Raw genomic sequence first — 15439 nt, forward strand, 5'->3', positions numbered from 1 at the left:
TTATAATTTTTTTTTCCTTTCAAAACTTTCAAGAATCTTTCCTTGGGCTTTGATTTGTCAAAATGTTGATGTAACAAATTTTCTTCTTGATCTTTATTAAGGGCCCACCAATAAGATCTCCATGCTCAGGGATTGCCTTCCCTAATCTGGCATTCATGCATATGCCTGTTTGTCAAAGTTCTCCATCCTCAATTAAGGTGGCACTCACCCACCCACTTCTCCTTTCCTGATCCTAAGCCCTTTTCTCTCAACCTAGAGACTTCTGTCATTTCCCAATTTCATCCCATTGTTATGGACTTTCCTGTATCTCTTTTATCCAGATTGTAGTCTTCTTCAAGATACCAACTAATCCCTATTATCGGTCATCTTAAGTCCTTTTTGGGAGTAGGTGGTATCTAAATACATTTACCTCAAACCATGAGATTATTATTTTATAGGAGAAGTAACTACATATTAAAAGGAAAAACCCTGACTTCCAGTTTTGGCTCTACTGTGAAACGTGGTGTCAACTTGGACAAGTCCTTGACTTCTTTGAGCCTCAATTTCCTCAACAGTAAAATAGCAATACTCACCAAATCACAGAGATGATGTAAAAGTCAAATGTTGCAATGCACTTACATACAAGTAACACATTTTAAACTGTGAAGCACCAAGCTAATGTGATTTTTCTCTCAACGGTAGGAAAAGGGTAGGAGGCTCCCTAATGCTTCCAGGTAACAGCAGAGCATTCTGTCTGTTGCCTTCTGTAGCCAATGACTTGGTTCTGATGGTGTGAATTACTCCCTTTCCCCTTGCCTGATGGCCAAATTGTTTGCTGGGCCATAAGAAATACAATTATGAGTAGCAGGGCCTAGTCAATGGTCACTTGTTTTTCATATACATGAGGCCAACTTCTATTTAAATCCACACTTACATATTCAAATGCAGACACATAAATAAACATCTAGACTTCACTTTGTTTTATGCCTCTTATACGTTCCAAAGACCTTTCCCTCCTGGCCACACAAGAGGATACTGAATACCAACTGCCTACATCCTTCTCACTCCCTCCATTAAATCTGTTTCATTTCAGAGTGGCTGAGCAGAAGTGGCATGCTTCCTCCTAGTGCACAAAGCCTTTGAAGCTTTTAAAATGTGAATTGCCAATTCTATCACTTTCCTAAATTGCATACTTTGAGTTTTTCATCAAGATCTTAAAATTTCGATCTTGGTGAAAACATCGAACTCCTTCTTTGGGTTTTTCCAAAGGAGCAGCTCTTCCCAGTGTTTACTCCCTCTGGCTGCTCAGTCTGCCCTGCCTTCTTGCTCAGACAAGAGGGGCTAGCAGGGCTGGCTGGCACTGGCCAGTGACGGTGGATGGAAGCCTTTGCCTTCCAAAGGCTTCTGTCTCAGACTAACAATATCCATAGCTTAAGCTGGTACTTGTGACTTTTTCACTTTTCTTCCTTCATTGCAGGCCCAGAACTGCCTCACTAAATTATACAAGCTAGATAAGATGCAGTTCCGACAAACCATGAGGGACTATGTGAACAAGGACTCTCTCAATAACGTAGTGGACTTCTTGCATGCTTTGCTAGGATTTTGTATGGAGCCGATCACTGACAGTAAGTAAAGTTGCACCTGAGTTCTAGGAGAAATCACTGTAAGGCAAAGCAGGTAGTATTTCAGGGGCACACTAAATTTATGGGGAATTTAGAGAGAAATGTGTATATGTGTGTGTGTGTGTGTGCATGCACGCATGTGCATAACTGTGAGTGTGTGTAGTAGAGTACAAACAAAAAAAGCTTGCACATCATCTTTGATGACACCTTTTGGAGGCTTTCTAAGGACAACTTGCCTCAGTGCATGAGAATCTGCTGAAGCAGTGGCATGCTTACCTTAGCCCTCAATCTTCACAATGCCACTCTGGGAACTCTTCTTCTTTGTATGACTTTCTGTTGTATGACAACTGAGGCAGCAATCAGGAGATGGGGAAATGTACAGATGGTCCCCAGCTTATGATGGCTTGACTTATGATGTTTCATCTTTACAATGGTATGGAAGCAATAGGCATTTGGTAGAAACTCTACTTCTTTCATGATGCTGGGCAGCAGGAGCAAGCAGTAGCTCCCAGTTAGTCACACATTTTCTACGTAATGATATTTTCAATTTACAATGGGTTTACCCCGACGTAAACCCCATTGTAAGTCAAAGAGCGTCTGTATCCGTTCGTTCAACAAATATGAAATGAGTACCTATTATGTTCAAGGAATAGTGCTGGGCATTTTTTTCACAAAATAAATCAGGAAAGAAAACAACACCAACATGTGAGTATAGTAAACATAGTAGTAACACAATTTTGACATACACATATACATATATACTTAATTTTTAAAAAACAGGCAAATGGATCCATAGATAGACCCACAAACTGTTTTACAGCTTTATTGCGTTAAGAAAACTCCCATGTAGAGACTTAAGTTACAGGGAGAAAACAGTGAATGCAAGTTGCATCATAATAAACTGAACACTTGCTGTAGCATTTGATGCAAATGCTGTAATTAAATGAAGGTGATGCATGAAGCCCAAATCGAGTAAAATACACATAATTAGTATAAGCTTTTATTGTTGATATGATACATGTGTGATGGTACAGTAGTTGATTAATTCATAATGAAGATGTATTTTTTGTATTTAGAAGCAGTTTTCCTGGTTGTATCCCAGGCTTTATTGTTTGGTTGCCACACTAAAAGAAAATACTGCTTCTCTATAGAACCTCTGGAATAATCTCCATTATCAGAGGTGTTTTACGACAAGCATATTATAAATTTTTTTGAAAAATAGTGAGGGTTGTAGTTGAGATACTGCAAGAGAAATTCTTGATTACAAACTATGTTTTTTTCTTTTTTTAAAGCTGAGATAGAAATTAGAAGCATAGACTAAATATTTCTTTCAGTAATGTAAAATCTAGAGATAATTCCTTGTCAGTGGTCACAGACAGTGAGAGTGGATAATAAAGTATATTAATATAAGGTGATAAATTCCTCCTGGGATTCTTGAGATGTGGGAGTGGATCACAGTGAATTGGCCACACAGACACAGGCTCCTATTTGATTGATCTTGGAGCTGCACATGCCCTACCCCACAGTCCGTAGGTGGCTCACAAGCCATGAAGAATCTTCTGGCAAGGTCACAGAATACTTGTGTGACCCCTACAAAAGATCCATGGTTATGTGAAAAATTGGCCTAACATGCCATGGAGGTTGATGGCCTCAGTTCACTGTCATCTCACGTATATGAGTTAGAAGGAGGTGGATCTGAGGGTGGTTCTTAGATTTTTTCCCTCTCCATATGCCCAAGAAGCTTCTGGAAGGACTCTATAGTTCCTAGTAGGACTCAGCTTTTTCCAGTGCCTGCATGAGTTTCCCTGCTGGGCTCCTCCTTGCCTCTTTCTTTTTCCTGCTCAGCTTACCTGGTTGGTCCCACTTCATTCCAGTTTGACAGACTGAACAATTTCTACTGAAAATCCAGCATTCTTCAGCATCAAATAGGTTGAGTCTAATCAATTCTTTCTCCACTGAGGGGCCATTTAGTAGGCCTTTTTTTTTTAAGTGATCACCTATTTATAAACTACTCTAGAGCTAAAAGTCTTTCTTAAAGTCAAGAGTTGAGTCCTTTTGCTAAGATTATCAATCCAAACATTCACAAATGCAGCTGGATATGTCATAGTGAAGACTTCGAAGGAGACTATGATTCATTTATTTCGAAGTCTGCATAGAGATTATTAAACCAGGGGCATCTTTAATCATCTGTTTCTTTAGTTTGCATAGCCCTTCATTAGTTTCTGGGTACCAGGTACTTCTTTACTCCTTTTGATTGTGCAGCTTAATCGAAACACTGCCTTTAATTTGTGCCTTTTCATTCCAGACAAGGCTGGGTTTGGAAATAACTTCACCACGGTGGACAACAAATCCACAGCCCAAAATGTGGAAGGCATTATTGTCAGTGCCATGTTTAAGTCCCTCATCACACGCTGTGCTTCGACCACACATGAACTGCACAGCCCTGAGAATCTGGTGAGGAGTTCTCTTCTTCTCGCAGAAGTTCTCAATCTCTCCTCTGAGAAAATTTCTCATGTCATGGCCATGAAGAAGAGAAGTTGAAGCTTAAAAGTGTACTACTTAAAATACTGATTTTCCCCAGTGTCACCAGTAACTCACAATGGAGCCTTCACAACACTTTTCTCCTCCTAGTTACTCATTATCCTCTCTACAAATTGACTTATCTTCCTCCTCTATCTCAAAGGTTATGTAGTGTTTGATGAAATAGTTGCAAAGTATTTCAAGCCCATCAGAAAGAGTGTGATAGAGCATAGTTTCTTGGTTCATGGATTATTAAAGAATATGATCGCAGACATGATTTGAAACCACATTTCCTTTAAAAATTAATGCTAATATTCTGCTGAAAATGGTTTTGTTTTCTTTTATTGAGCACTGTAATCTTTCAGCTACCCTTCATAAAAGACATTGTTAATTAAACCACTGAAGCCACAAGTAGTGTGTGGAAGAACCAGGCTATAAAAGGTTACTGCTTAATTGCTACCAAGGAGATTGTGGTTTGAGATACTAAAATGTAGATTCAGGCTGACAAATCTGACATGAATAGTTGAATTCAAGTCTCTTTGGGAAGGAATGGAGCATTTCTGTATCCTACTAATCTGTTAAATATGACTCTTATGCAGAAATCAGCCTATTTGCAAATAAGACACTATCTGCTAATCTATCTAAATCAAAGTAAATATTTTAAGCTATTCTAACTATTGAAGCTATTCACTTAACTTAAGATAAACAGAATAAAACTCCAAACCAAAAGGATTTGACTTTACTAGCAGTCAAAGCCAATCCAGCAAGGTTCTTAGAGCTTGAGCGTAACACAGGCACTATCCATGTTTTCAATTTGGTCATGGCAAGAAGTAACTTACCAAGATGATTATAATATATGTGAGTGTTTATAAATCTTGCTCCACAAACTCATGTATAGAAAAAACATTGGATTTCTTAATTTTCTTCAAATCATCTTAAGTTTGACTTTGAACCTCCATCCCACCAGAATGGCTAGAAGTCTAACTTCAGTCATTCTTGGGTTCTGCCACTTCACAGCGTGGTGTAAAGATCCCCAAGTCTTAGGTAGCACCTAGGCCTGGGGAAGCACCACAGGTCTCAATCATTAGTCTACCCCTATTATTTCATGTAGTACTTTGCGCTGTGTGCTTAGGGTTGCACACTCTCTGATGAGTTTGGACTCCTTATTCTTTGGGGTCTTGCCCCTTCCATGAAAGAGCTACTGAAGAATAGAGTGAAGGGCATGGGACCCTACTGCCCACAGGCCCTAAAAGGTTCTCTCTTTGTGTTTTCCCCAGGGCCCTTTATTTTTCTTTCCTAACTATCATAGGCATAATTGTCCCAGTGGTCTTAGGTTTTGAAAACCAAAACTGTCAAGGTAAGTGTTCTTTAAGTTCTGCATTCTGCTTTGCCATGAACCTTTTGAAAGGCAAAGAAAACAGTTACCACCTTCTTAAAGAGGGGACAGAGAGGGAGAAATACTGAGTGCAAAGTTTTATATCTCAAAAAAGTCCCACATATATTTTTAAATGTTGATTTACCACTGTATTGTTCTCAATAGCCATGCATCATCTTAAGTTCACAGTCAAGGTCATGTTTAAATGGGCTCTAACATATTTATAAATTGCTAAATCTCTCCAGCAAAATGCATCATAATTTAAATAATCAGACTTTGTTAGAAGTGTTTAGCGGACTTAACTTACTTTGTCACAATAATGCAAAAAATTTGGAGAAGCTGAACAGGGACTCAAATCTCTAGTCAAAACACAATTCTGACTGCCTTCTTTTTACAGGAATTTCTTCAGAAGTCACAATTAAGAGAGAAAATTAAAGTTTGGGAATACAATGTTTAAAAACATAAATTGATGTCTTTCTAATGATACAGCCAACTTTCTGAATATGAAGCATGGTAACCATTCTTTTTATACTGCAGATGATTGGCAAGGTCCTTGGTAATGTTCTTCTACAGGAGCATTGCAGAGGGAGTGCACTGTTGGTTACATCAGTAGTAAATTACTTTCCCTTTATGATTCCAATGCTCATCTAAGCCTAAGAAATTACCTTCTTCCTCTCTTCCTGTGAAAACTATTTAATCACACAGCTATCTTTCTTCCCCCAAACTTCCTTCCTGCCTCCAAACAGGGGCTGTATTGTGACATCCGTCAGCTGGTCCAGTTTATCAAAGAGGCTCATGGGAACGTCTTCCGGAGGGTGGCCCTCAGTGCTTTGCTTGACAGTGCCGAGAAGTTAGCACCAGGGAAAAAGGTGGAGGAGAATGAACAGGAATCTAAGCCTGTAGGCAGTAAAAGGTTGGAAGTTTGAGCTCTCTGAATATTAGAGTTTGCCTTATATCAATAGACTATAACCGGTTGTACTGTCCGTGTGGTTCCTCACATGGTGTAACTTCAGCGAAAGGATGGTAAATCTGTCTTGTATAAGTGGTATCAGTGGTGTGATCCAGCGGCAGCTTACAAAGAGAATGAATTTGCTGTCAAATAAATGCCACCTTGGTATGAATCAGAGCCCAGTTGTTCCTGAACTTTCATAGGCTTGAACTTCACTTGATAGCTCTTAATTATATGGTAAAAGGTTATCTGTGTTTTAGTCTCCTCTATACATAACATTTTTGTCCAGAAAGGAAAAGCAATTACTGATACCGTATTTATTCTGTTCAGTAAATGATCTTGTGGATGTAGCAAAAGACAAATTGCTGAGCAGTACCTTGTCATTTTTCCTTCTAGTACACATACATTTATTTTATGCCAATTCTATATTCAATGCCACTTACAAACATTAAAACATTAACTCCTAAACTTAAAATTCTGTTTGCAGTTAATGACTGTTTACAATAACGGTGGTATTGTTAAACAATAGGGCAGCTGGGTCATGAGTCAAATGGTAGGACATAAATTTCATACAACTTAGACTCCTGGTGATGCAAGGTTTCCAAGCCATATAGGCTGTCTATGACAGAGTGTTTTACTTTATTAAGTATATGAAGTACAGAGAGATGGTGTCCTGCTCTGTTGTGGTTGACGGAATGCACCATTTGCATAGGTCAGAGGCGGGAAGTGTTGTGGATAAAGGCCAGGCGCCCTCTGCACCTGAGGAATGTCGCAGCTTCATGTCCGGCCGCCCCTCACAGACTCCGGAGCAGTAAGTAGTGCTGGTTTTGTCTGTAATGCAGAGGACTAAGCACTGCACACTGGAGAAAGTTCTATTTTCCAAGCTGCTTTTTTTTAGCTTGTTTTCTTGTCTTTCATTTCCTTTGAAATTTGCCTTGCTTTGCCCTTTACATTTCATTCCTGCTGCTACTGATCTTTCCAGGACTAAATTACAAATGATCGTCCTGTGCTCACAGGAAGCCTCCCTAACTACATTTTCCACTTCCAGTCTCTTCCTCATTTCTACCTTTATGCACATTCCTGCAGATAAATCTTAATAAATAGCATATCTACCAGGTGGGATAGGGGTTCCATTCAGTTTTTTGCTTGAAATCACTTACAAATATTTTTGTTAAAATGTATGAATGGCTGTCAATGTACTCAATGAAGGTTTTCCGAAAAGAAGTAATGTAAACTTCTCTAGTGCTCAGCTTAAGCTGAAACATAGACTCTGTCGCACCTTAGTCTTCTCCTGAGATCCATTTCACTGTACTCTGACATCATCAGTTTATCTCCATTTTTTATAATGGCAAAATCAAAATCATCTTTAAATTAGTGTCTCCAGAAAATGGTTACTGTAGACACTAAATACAGAGTCTAGTTCTATGCAAGGCTCATTTGTATCTTTTCTAGAGAACTACTTACTCATAAATGGAGTGATCAATATTTAAAACATGTACATCATTTTAGGTACACCATTCTGCTTCCCAAAACCCTTTATTCTGCATAATATTTTAAGTATCATGGTGTCCTTTCTCTATAGTCAGGGAAACCAAAGTTGAGAAGCAAGTAACCATCAGACAGGACTTTGGTAATCCATAACAAATAAGCAAAATCTTCAGAGAACAAAAGCACACATAGTACTTGCAGCACTTAAAAATCTTAGCTACGGCCCTTAAATGGGTAGACAAAGGTAAGGACAAAGTAGATCAATTCCCTGGGTCCAGGGACCATGTGAGTTTTTGCTTACTGTTATAGCCCAATGTATTAGTTTGTTTCTATTGTTTATGAAAGAAATACATAAAACTGGGTAATTTATAAAGAAACAACATTTGTTCCTTACAGTTTGAGAGTCTGGAAAGTCCAAAGTCCAAGGAACACATCTGGTGAGGGCCTTGGTGTTAGTGGCTTTACAGCAATGCAGGGTCTCACATAGTGAATATGGCAGAAGCAGAGAGAGAGAGAGAACTTCTCACACAGTCTCTTTTTAAAGCCATCAAAACAGTGCCCATGACCATCATTACACCATCAATGGATTAATCCATTCCGGACTGGGGCATAGTCCTCACAATCAAATCATCTTTTTTTTTTTTTTTTTTTTTTTGTCGTTTTTTCGTGACCGGCACTCAGCCAGTGAGTGCACCGGTCAAGTCCTATATAGGATCCGAACCCGCGGCGGGAGCGTTGCCGCGCTCCCAGCGCAGCACTCTACCAAGTGCGCCACGGGCTCGGCCCTCAAATCATCTTTTTGAGACCCTGACTCTCAGTTACCATAATAGGATTTCACACCCTCCTAACACTGTCACAGTGGGGATTGAACTTCAATAAGTCTAGAGGACATCCAATCCCCAGCACCACTGTCTCAAGATGGGGTTTGGTCCATAGCAGGCACTTTATATATATTTCATGAATGAATGAATGAATGACTCAATCAATCAATCAATGAAAGGGTATAATTGTCAGATTATTATTAAGCTTTTGTTTTCTTTAACTTCCTTTCTTAAAATTTAGTTTTAGGTTTTCTTTTAAGGAAGGCTTTAAGGACATGGTAAAAATCCAAACATAAACTCTAAGGAAAAAATAACAACATGAAAGACAAATTTCTGTGTCTGAATAGTCACAAGACTAGTTAGAAGGCTTCATACACAGAAAGTCTGCCCCCAAAAGGAGAGAGTATTCTTTTTTCCAAGTTATACCAGTAACTACTGAGCTAATCTGATCAATGAGAATGATCTAATAAGTAAATCGGATTTAAAAAATAAAACCATCTATCTTCATAGGTGATTAAGTTTTCTAGATTTCAAAATACTCTGTGTTCAGTGTTCTGTAAACACCATGTAATTTCTCAGCATTTAGCACTTGTTTGTTCTTTCTCCTTGAATGAAGATACATGTTTTAATATTCCTCCACATAAGTATTTCCACTTGGAGGGATGTCATAATATGTGAAATGTGGAAATTTTCCATGATCCAAGTGGGCCCAAGAGAGGAGCATGACCAGTGTCCTCTGTTCAGCACTGGAGAAAAGTGGGTGGTTACTTTGGATGATCTTGGCTCCTCCTCTACCTTCTCTTTTCCTTTCTTTCCCCCCTTTCTTCCCCTGTCTTTTCTTCTTTCTCCTTAAATAATAGTCACATTAACTGAGTAGTATTAAAAGCAGTTTTATTTGCTCATTTCTCAGAAACCCATTATTGACACACACCCATTAGGCAAAGCTGAGGTAGCATCTTATTGAGAAAGCTGATGGATTACAGACTCCCTGAATGTCTCCCCACTCAGGCCACATGCTCACACCCTCATCACTGTGTCACACACGTCCTCCAAAAGTGAGAAACGCTTCCTACACTGTGATCATTTGATAAAAAATAACTGAGAAGTCAAACTCTAGAAAACTCATTTAAATTCATACCATATTTGATAAACAGAATGTCCTAGTTTAAAATAAGAATTAAGAAGTATTTAATACTCTGATGAGATTATAAGAGATAAAATCTGGATACCCATATAAACACCTCCAGAAAATGATTGCTTTACACTGTACTGTCAAATTTGAGATTGATTTAGGATTCAGCCCCAAAGCTTCTAAGCAAATCATTACCTAAAACCCCATAAATACATTTCACCACATGTTACTAGAATATTTTCCATAACTTTTTCTTTCTAAATTACTAAAATAATGCATGTTGCTCAAGCTAACAAATATGGAAAACATAGAAAAACATAAAGGTAAAGTAGTTTCAAAATTGAAATACCAGCAACTAGAGATAACCTCTGTAGACTTTTGGTGTATTATGTTGGCTACATTTCTGAACATCTGTACATACAAACCCACACACAAACACATACTTACATGCGAACTTTTAAAAAATAACCTGGTATTATCCTGTTTAAACTACTTAATCACTACCTTTTAGCTTTGCAATACATTATGAACATTTTCCATATCAATAGTCTTCCAAAATAAGATTTTAATGACTACAGAGTATGTCACCATATGGAAGTTCCATAATTTATTCAATTACTTCCCTAGAGTTGAACATTTATATTGTTTTCACTTTTTCTATGTTGACTAGTAATACCACAGTAAGTCTTTGACCTTCTTGTATCTGTGTATTAGTATATTTTTCCCATTATTTCCTTTAGATTATTTCCTGAAAATTGAATCTCTCTGTCAGGGGTGTTGATATAGGATTTGGATAATACATTACCAAGTTACCTTCCAGAAAGGTTGAATCATTCTGTCTCATCACTGGCAGGATGATAGTAACCATTGCTTTCTCTTTTTTCTCCACAATACTTGCCAACTTAGTAAGTGAAAATAGGTATATCTCATTTCAGATGGCTTTTCTTTATTCTTAGTGAGATTAAACTCTGTATAACTCTGGCTACTTGCCTTTTCCCTCTTGCAGAATACCCTAGTCAAAAATCCGCTTACAGGTGTTTCTATTTGACCTATTGAGTTTTTACTTGTAAAGCCTACATAAGTTTCTTCGACCTAATGTTTGTAGAATGATGCATTCCCTGGCTAAGATGATCAAATTTCATTTATTTATTTATTCATCCCTTCATTTACATACTTTTTTGTGTGTATCAAGTATGATACTATACTGGGGTGAGGGAAACAGCACTTACTACACAAGCCCCAGGGAGCTTTAAACAAAAGTTAGACGTTTACTGACATTTTAAGTGCTTCTGCTATTATGACTCAGCCCTGCAAGTGAATACATGAAATAATATTTAGTCTTCTTATTAAACTTGGAAAAAATGGCTACCTCAATTTGATAGCTGAGATATGACTGTTTTCCACATTAGTCTCCCTCCTCCCACTCCCACACCCACTCTTCCCAAATCCCAGCCCATCAAAGACCATTCTGCATGATTTGCCTTAATACCATTCATTAGCAGCAGGCTGAAAAAAATTTAGGAGAATATCGCACACGTTGTCAGACGTTTAACCGTATCCTCTGCTTGCTTACAGCGACGAACAAATGCCGGGGGGCAACCTTGGGCGGAAAGATTTCTGGCGCAAGATGTTCAAATCCCAGAGTGCAGCAAGTGACACAAGCAGCCAATCTGAGCAGGACACTTCGGAATGTACCACTGCCCACTCAGGGACCACCTCCGACCGGCGCGCACGCTCACGGTCTCGCAGAATTTCCCTCCGGAAGAAGCTTAAACTCCCCATAGGTAAAAGTATGTCTGTATTTATTTAGGATTTCTCTTATTACCTGCCATGTCCTCAAATCAACTCACAATTAAAACAGAGCAATGCTTGGTAGGGTATAGAAAAGGAAAGCTTTCAAGTCACTCAGCCTAGGCTTAGTGCTTACTGCATTCATTCATTCATTCATTCATTCATTTTTTTCAACACGTATTTCTCAAACCCCTACTATGTGCCTCTACTGTGTGCAAATACTATACTAGGTATCAAGGATTAGATAGTGAGCAAAAACACATGGCCCCCTGACTTTGCTAAACTTGCAATCTAATGGGAGCCAAAGTCACTAAAGCAGATAATCACACAACTAAGCATCATTGCCAACTATGAATTTTATGAAGGAAATATACAGAGTTCTATGAAAGAGGGCAACAAGGAGACCTGACTTCAAAGGGAAGAGGGGGCAGGAATCAGGAAAGGCTTCCTAAAGTCAGTGAAATTAAGATCAACAGGATACTTAGGAGGAGAGAATTACAGGTGGTAGTATGTACAAAGGTATTTGGGTTGAGGGAACTGGATGAACTGAAACAAGAGGAAGTGTGTCTGCATGACTATGGTGGAATGACAGGGGCCAGAGCATATGCGGTCTCGCAGGTCAGGCTGGTTCTTCATCCCAGAGCCTGAGATAGCCAAAGTGGGATGTTGGACAGGATAGTAACACAGGCAGATAAACTTTTTCCAAAAGATCACTGCATGAAATTCATGTTGGAGGGAGCATGAGTAGACAAGGGAGACCAGATGGAAAGCTACCTAGTAGTCCAGGTATAAGTAAATGGAAGCTTGGACTGCATGGTGACCACATAGAGAGAAGTGGGCAGATTTGAGAGATATTTTGGAGGTAAAATCAACAGGCTTTAATAGGAGATATGAAATTTACCAAGATTAATTGGGTGCATTGTGGTTTCATTCATTGAAGAGATCTGGGTTCTTTTAGTCCTGGTCTTACTTGTTCGAGTAATTTTATAGTCCAACCCTGATTCAAAGCATGTACATTGAAAACAATTTGTTTTCACTTCTATTTATATCAAGCCATGTAACTTTCATTGCTTTTTGGACACATGCTGGCATTTCTGTTTAATCCATTTGGGAGAAAATGCTAAATTGGTCTAATTTCTAAAAAATTACTGAATAGGAAACTGGCTGAAACGATCCTCCCTCTCGGGCCTAGCAGATGGCGTGGAGGACCTCCTGGACATCAGCTCTGTGGACCGCCTGTCTTTCATTAGGCAAAGCTCCAAGGTAAACAGAACATTACTTATGTAAGTCAAGGTTGGAGTCACTGATAGAATAATGTCAGGGCTGAGAAATGCTAAACACCTGGAGGGGCCAAATAAGGAAGGGTTGAAGAACCCCTCAAGTTTAACAAATTTTGGAAATTTAAATGAGCAATGGAAATTAAAATGTTTAAGTAGTAGGCTATCATAAGAAGAAAAAAAGGAAAAGTGTGGCAAAAAATTATATAAACTGCAGATATAGGTATGTATATAGGCATTACTTCCCAGCTACTTTTAATTTTTAACACAGATGAAATTTCTGACATCTCAAGCTCCTATCTGAGGATGCAGTAATTCTATAATGATTCCTTTTACATGTTAACACCCCCCCACACACACAACGCGTTCATCCTTTTTTCTACTTTTGGCACCATCTGAACCTTTACCTTATTGAAAAGGATAAAGAAACTCAGGGTGACTTTTTCCACTAAATGCTTCTTCATAATACTGTTAAGCACTGTAGAAGCATGTGATTTGGAAAGGTAATGGTTCTCAGCGAACACTATTTCCTATAAGAGTCCTTCTCATGGATGATTCATGATCTGGTCACTTGTACACGTAACTTTCAGTGAATAATAAGAGTTATGTTTCTTTATATACAAATTACTTGCTTACAGTCTTTTGCTTTTGAGTCTCGCTAAAACCAGTTTTCTTCTACCTAGTCTGTTTTAAAAGTAATATTTTGAAAAATTAGAAAAAATTCTAATTTTTCATTAATTACAAATAATACTATAAAAATTATAATACAGAAACATTTTATCACATAACTGATAAAAGAGAATTTATTTTAAAAATAAAATATTTGCAAATAAATGAATTAATATAAAGTAATATTTTGAAATGATAAAAATAATATAGAAAGATTACAGAATATTTAGAAGATGTATTTATAATTTCTGCCTCACTTTTTTGCTAAAGAAAATTCGTCAAGTATCTGAGAGTCTGTGTGGCCCATTGTTTTCATGGTGTGCTGAAAATTTTCAGTACTGTTGGCCTAAAAGCAAGAACAAGAATGCATTTTAATTCTTAGAAAGAGAAACATGTTATTGCATTATTATAGTGCATTCGATAAATTAATTTATACTGGTTCTTTCACAGAAACTTGAGATATTCTATTTGGCTGTCTTTCACTTTGGTCTGATTCTCAATTGTGGTATTGTTTGCATAGGATGAACACAACTGACTGTTTATGAATTTGAGTTTGGACTTTATCAGACTTAAACTCTAAGAATATCTCAGTTGTTCACTAAATTGTTTTTATAGTGCCCGATTATTCTGCCTTCTGTCCGTGGCCTGGATCTTCATTCTACTTATCACTATAGTTATGTTTTTCTTGGCACCTGGGAATGAAGTAGTTTGACTAGACAAACCAGATGTGGAGACCAGAAGAACAAAGCAGTCTTCATATTCTAAACACCTTATTTATGATGTGCCTGTGAACTTATTTATTGGACGACTTTTCTTCTTTTCTCAGGTTAAATTCACTAGTGCTGTGAAGCTTTCTGAAGGTGGTCCAGGGAGCGGAATGGAAAATGGAAGAGATGAAGAGGAAAATTTCTTCAAGCGTCTTGGTAAATATCATGCAGCCTAAGAATTCCCTTCAACTTGCATCACACAGAACAAAAATGTGATTAGATTAAATGGTCCATTTTCTTTTTCCATTGATTTTTCATTCTTTTGTTTCTCACATGTGTCTTTTACTATTAGCTATAGCTTCTCTATTTGTTATCCATTTGGGATTTGTTTCAACATACATTTATAGAAGCCTTACAATGCTCTCACTTTCTGGTGGGCACTGGGTTTTTAAAGGGTCTAAGACACAGCCTCTTCTGCTGTTCCATCCTTTATTAAAATCTGAGAGCTTTTACAGAACCTTCAGAGATCTGTTTATCCACCCACCTATCCACTTAGGAATTCTGCTCCTTACATCCCTGACAGGTGGCCAGCACCCTCTGCACACTTCCACTCAGGGGGAGTTTATAACTTTACAAAGCAACCTGTTTCAGAGCTAGATGGCCTTAATTGTTAGAAAATCTTCACTTACATTCTGAAAATATATTTATCTATAAATTTGATTCATTTGTCCTAATTGTGATGCCTGTTGCAACACACACACACACACACACACTCACACACACAAAGTGCTAGTTCCATCTATTATCCATTTCATGTTCTCTTTTGATCTCATTCATGCTGTCTAAACATCTTTGGCTTCTTTAGTTTTCCTTACATAGAACTGTCTCTATATCTGTCACCATTCTGATTCCATAATACTATGCATTCTAGTTAGATGATGTGCTTTACAAAATGTGGACCTTCAAATGGAATGCAATACACCATATTTGAAATTAATCAGTGTAGTCTTTAATGTAACTATTAAGCTTCAGGGGTATTGCAAGCATATGAACACAATTTAAAATTTCACATCATATAGTTGGTTTGTACTGATTAACTTTTGCAGCTT

The 15439-nt window shown here is 37.9% G+C and overlaps 1 protein-coding gene across 3 annotated transcripts in view; it reads left to right on the top strand.

Moving 5' to 3' along the window:
• UNC80 (unc-80 homolog, NALCN channel complex subunit) overlaps positions 1–15439 on the top strand; it is a 207725-nt gene that overhangs the window by 46344 nt on the left and 145942 nt on the right. For 2 of the 3 annotated variants that reach the window (XM_063092340.1, XM_063092341.1), the window contains exons 15-21: positions 1457–1604; positions 3907–4055; positions 6243–6409; positions 7158–7256; positions 11462–11676; positions 12834–12940; positions 14450–14546. In XM_063092340.1, the coding sequence (XP_062948410.1) occupies positions 1457–1604; positions 3907–4055; positions 6243–6409; positions 7158–7256; positions 11462–11676; positions 12834–12940; positions 14450–14546 (982 nt within the window). The remainder of the gene's footprint in view (positions 1–1456; positions 1605–3906; positions 4056–6242; positions 6410–7157; positions 7257–11461; positions 11677–12833; positions 12941–14449; positions 14547–15439) is intronic. The other variant, XM_063092339.1, reaches the window with a different exon arrangement.

The sequence above is a fragment of the Cynocephalus volans genome, chromosome 1, assembly GCF_027409185.1.
Source record: "Cynocephalus volans isolate mCynVol1 chromosome 1, mCynVol1.pri, whole genome shotgun sequence".
NCBI lineage: Eukaryota > Metazoa > Chordata > Mammalia > Dermoptera > Cynocephalidae > Cynocephalus > Cynocephalus volans.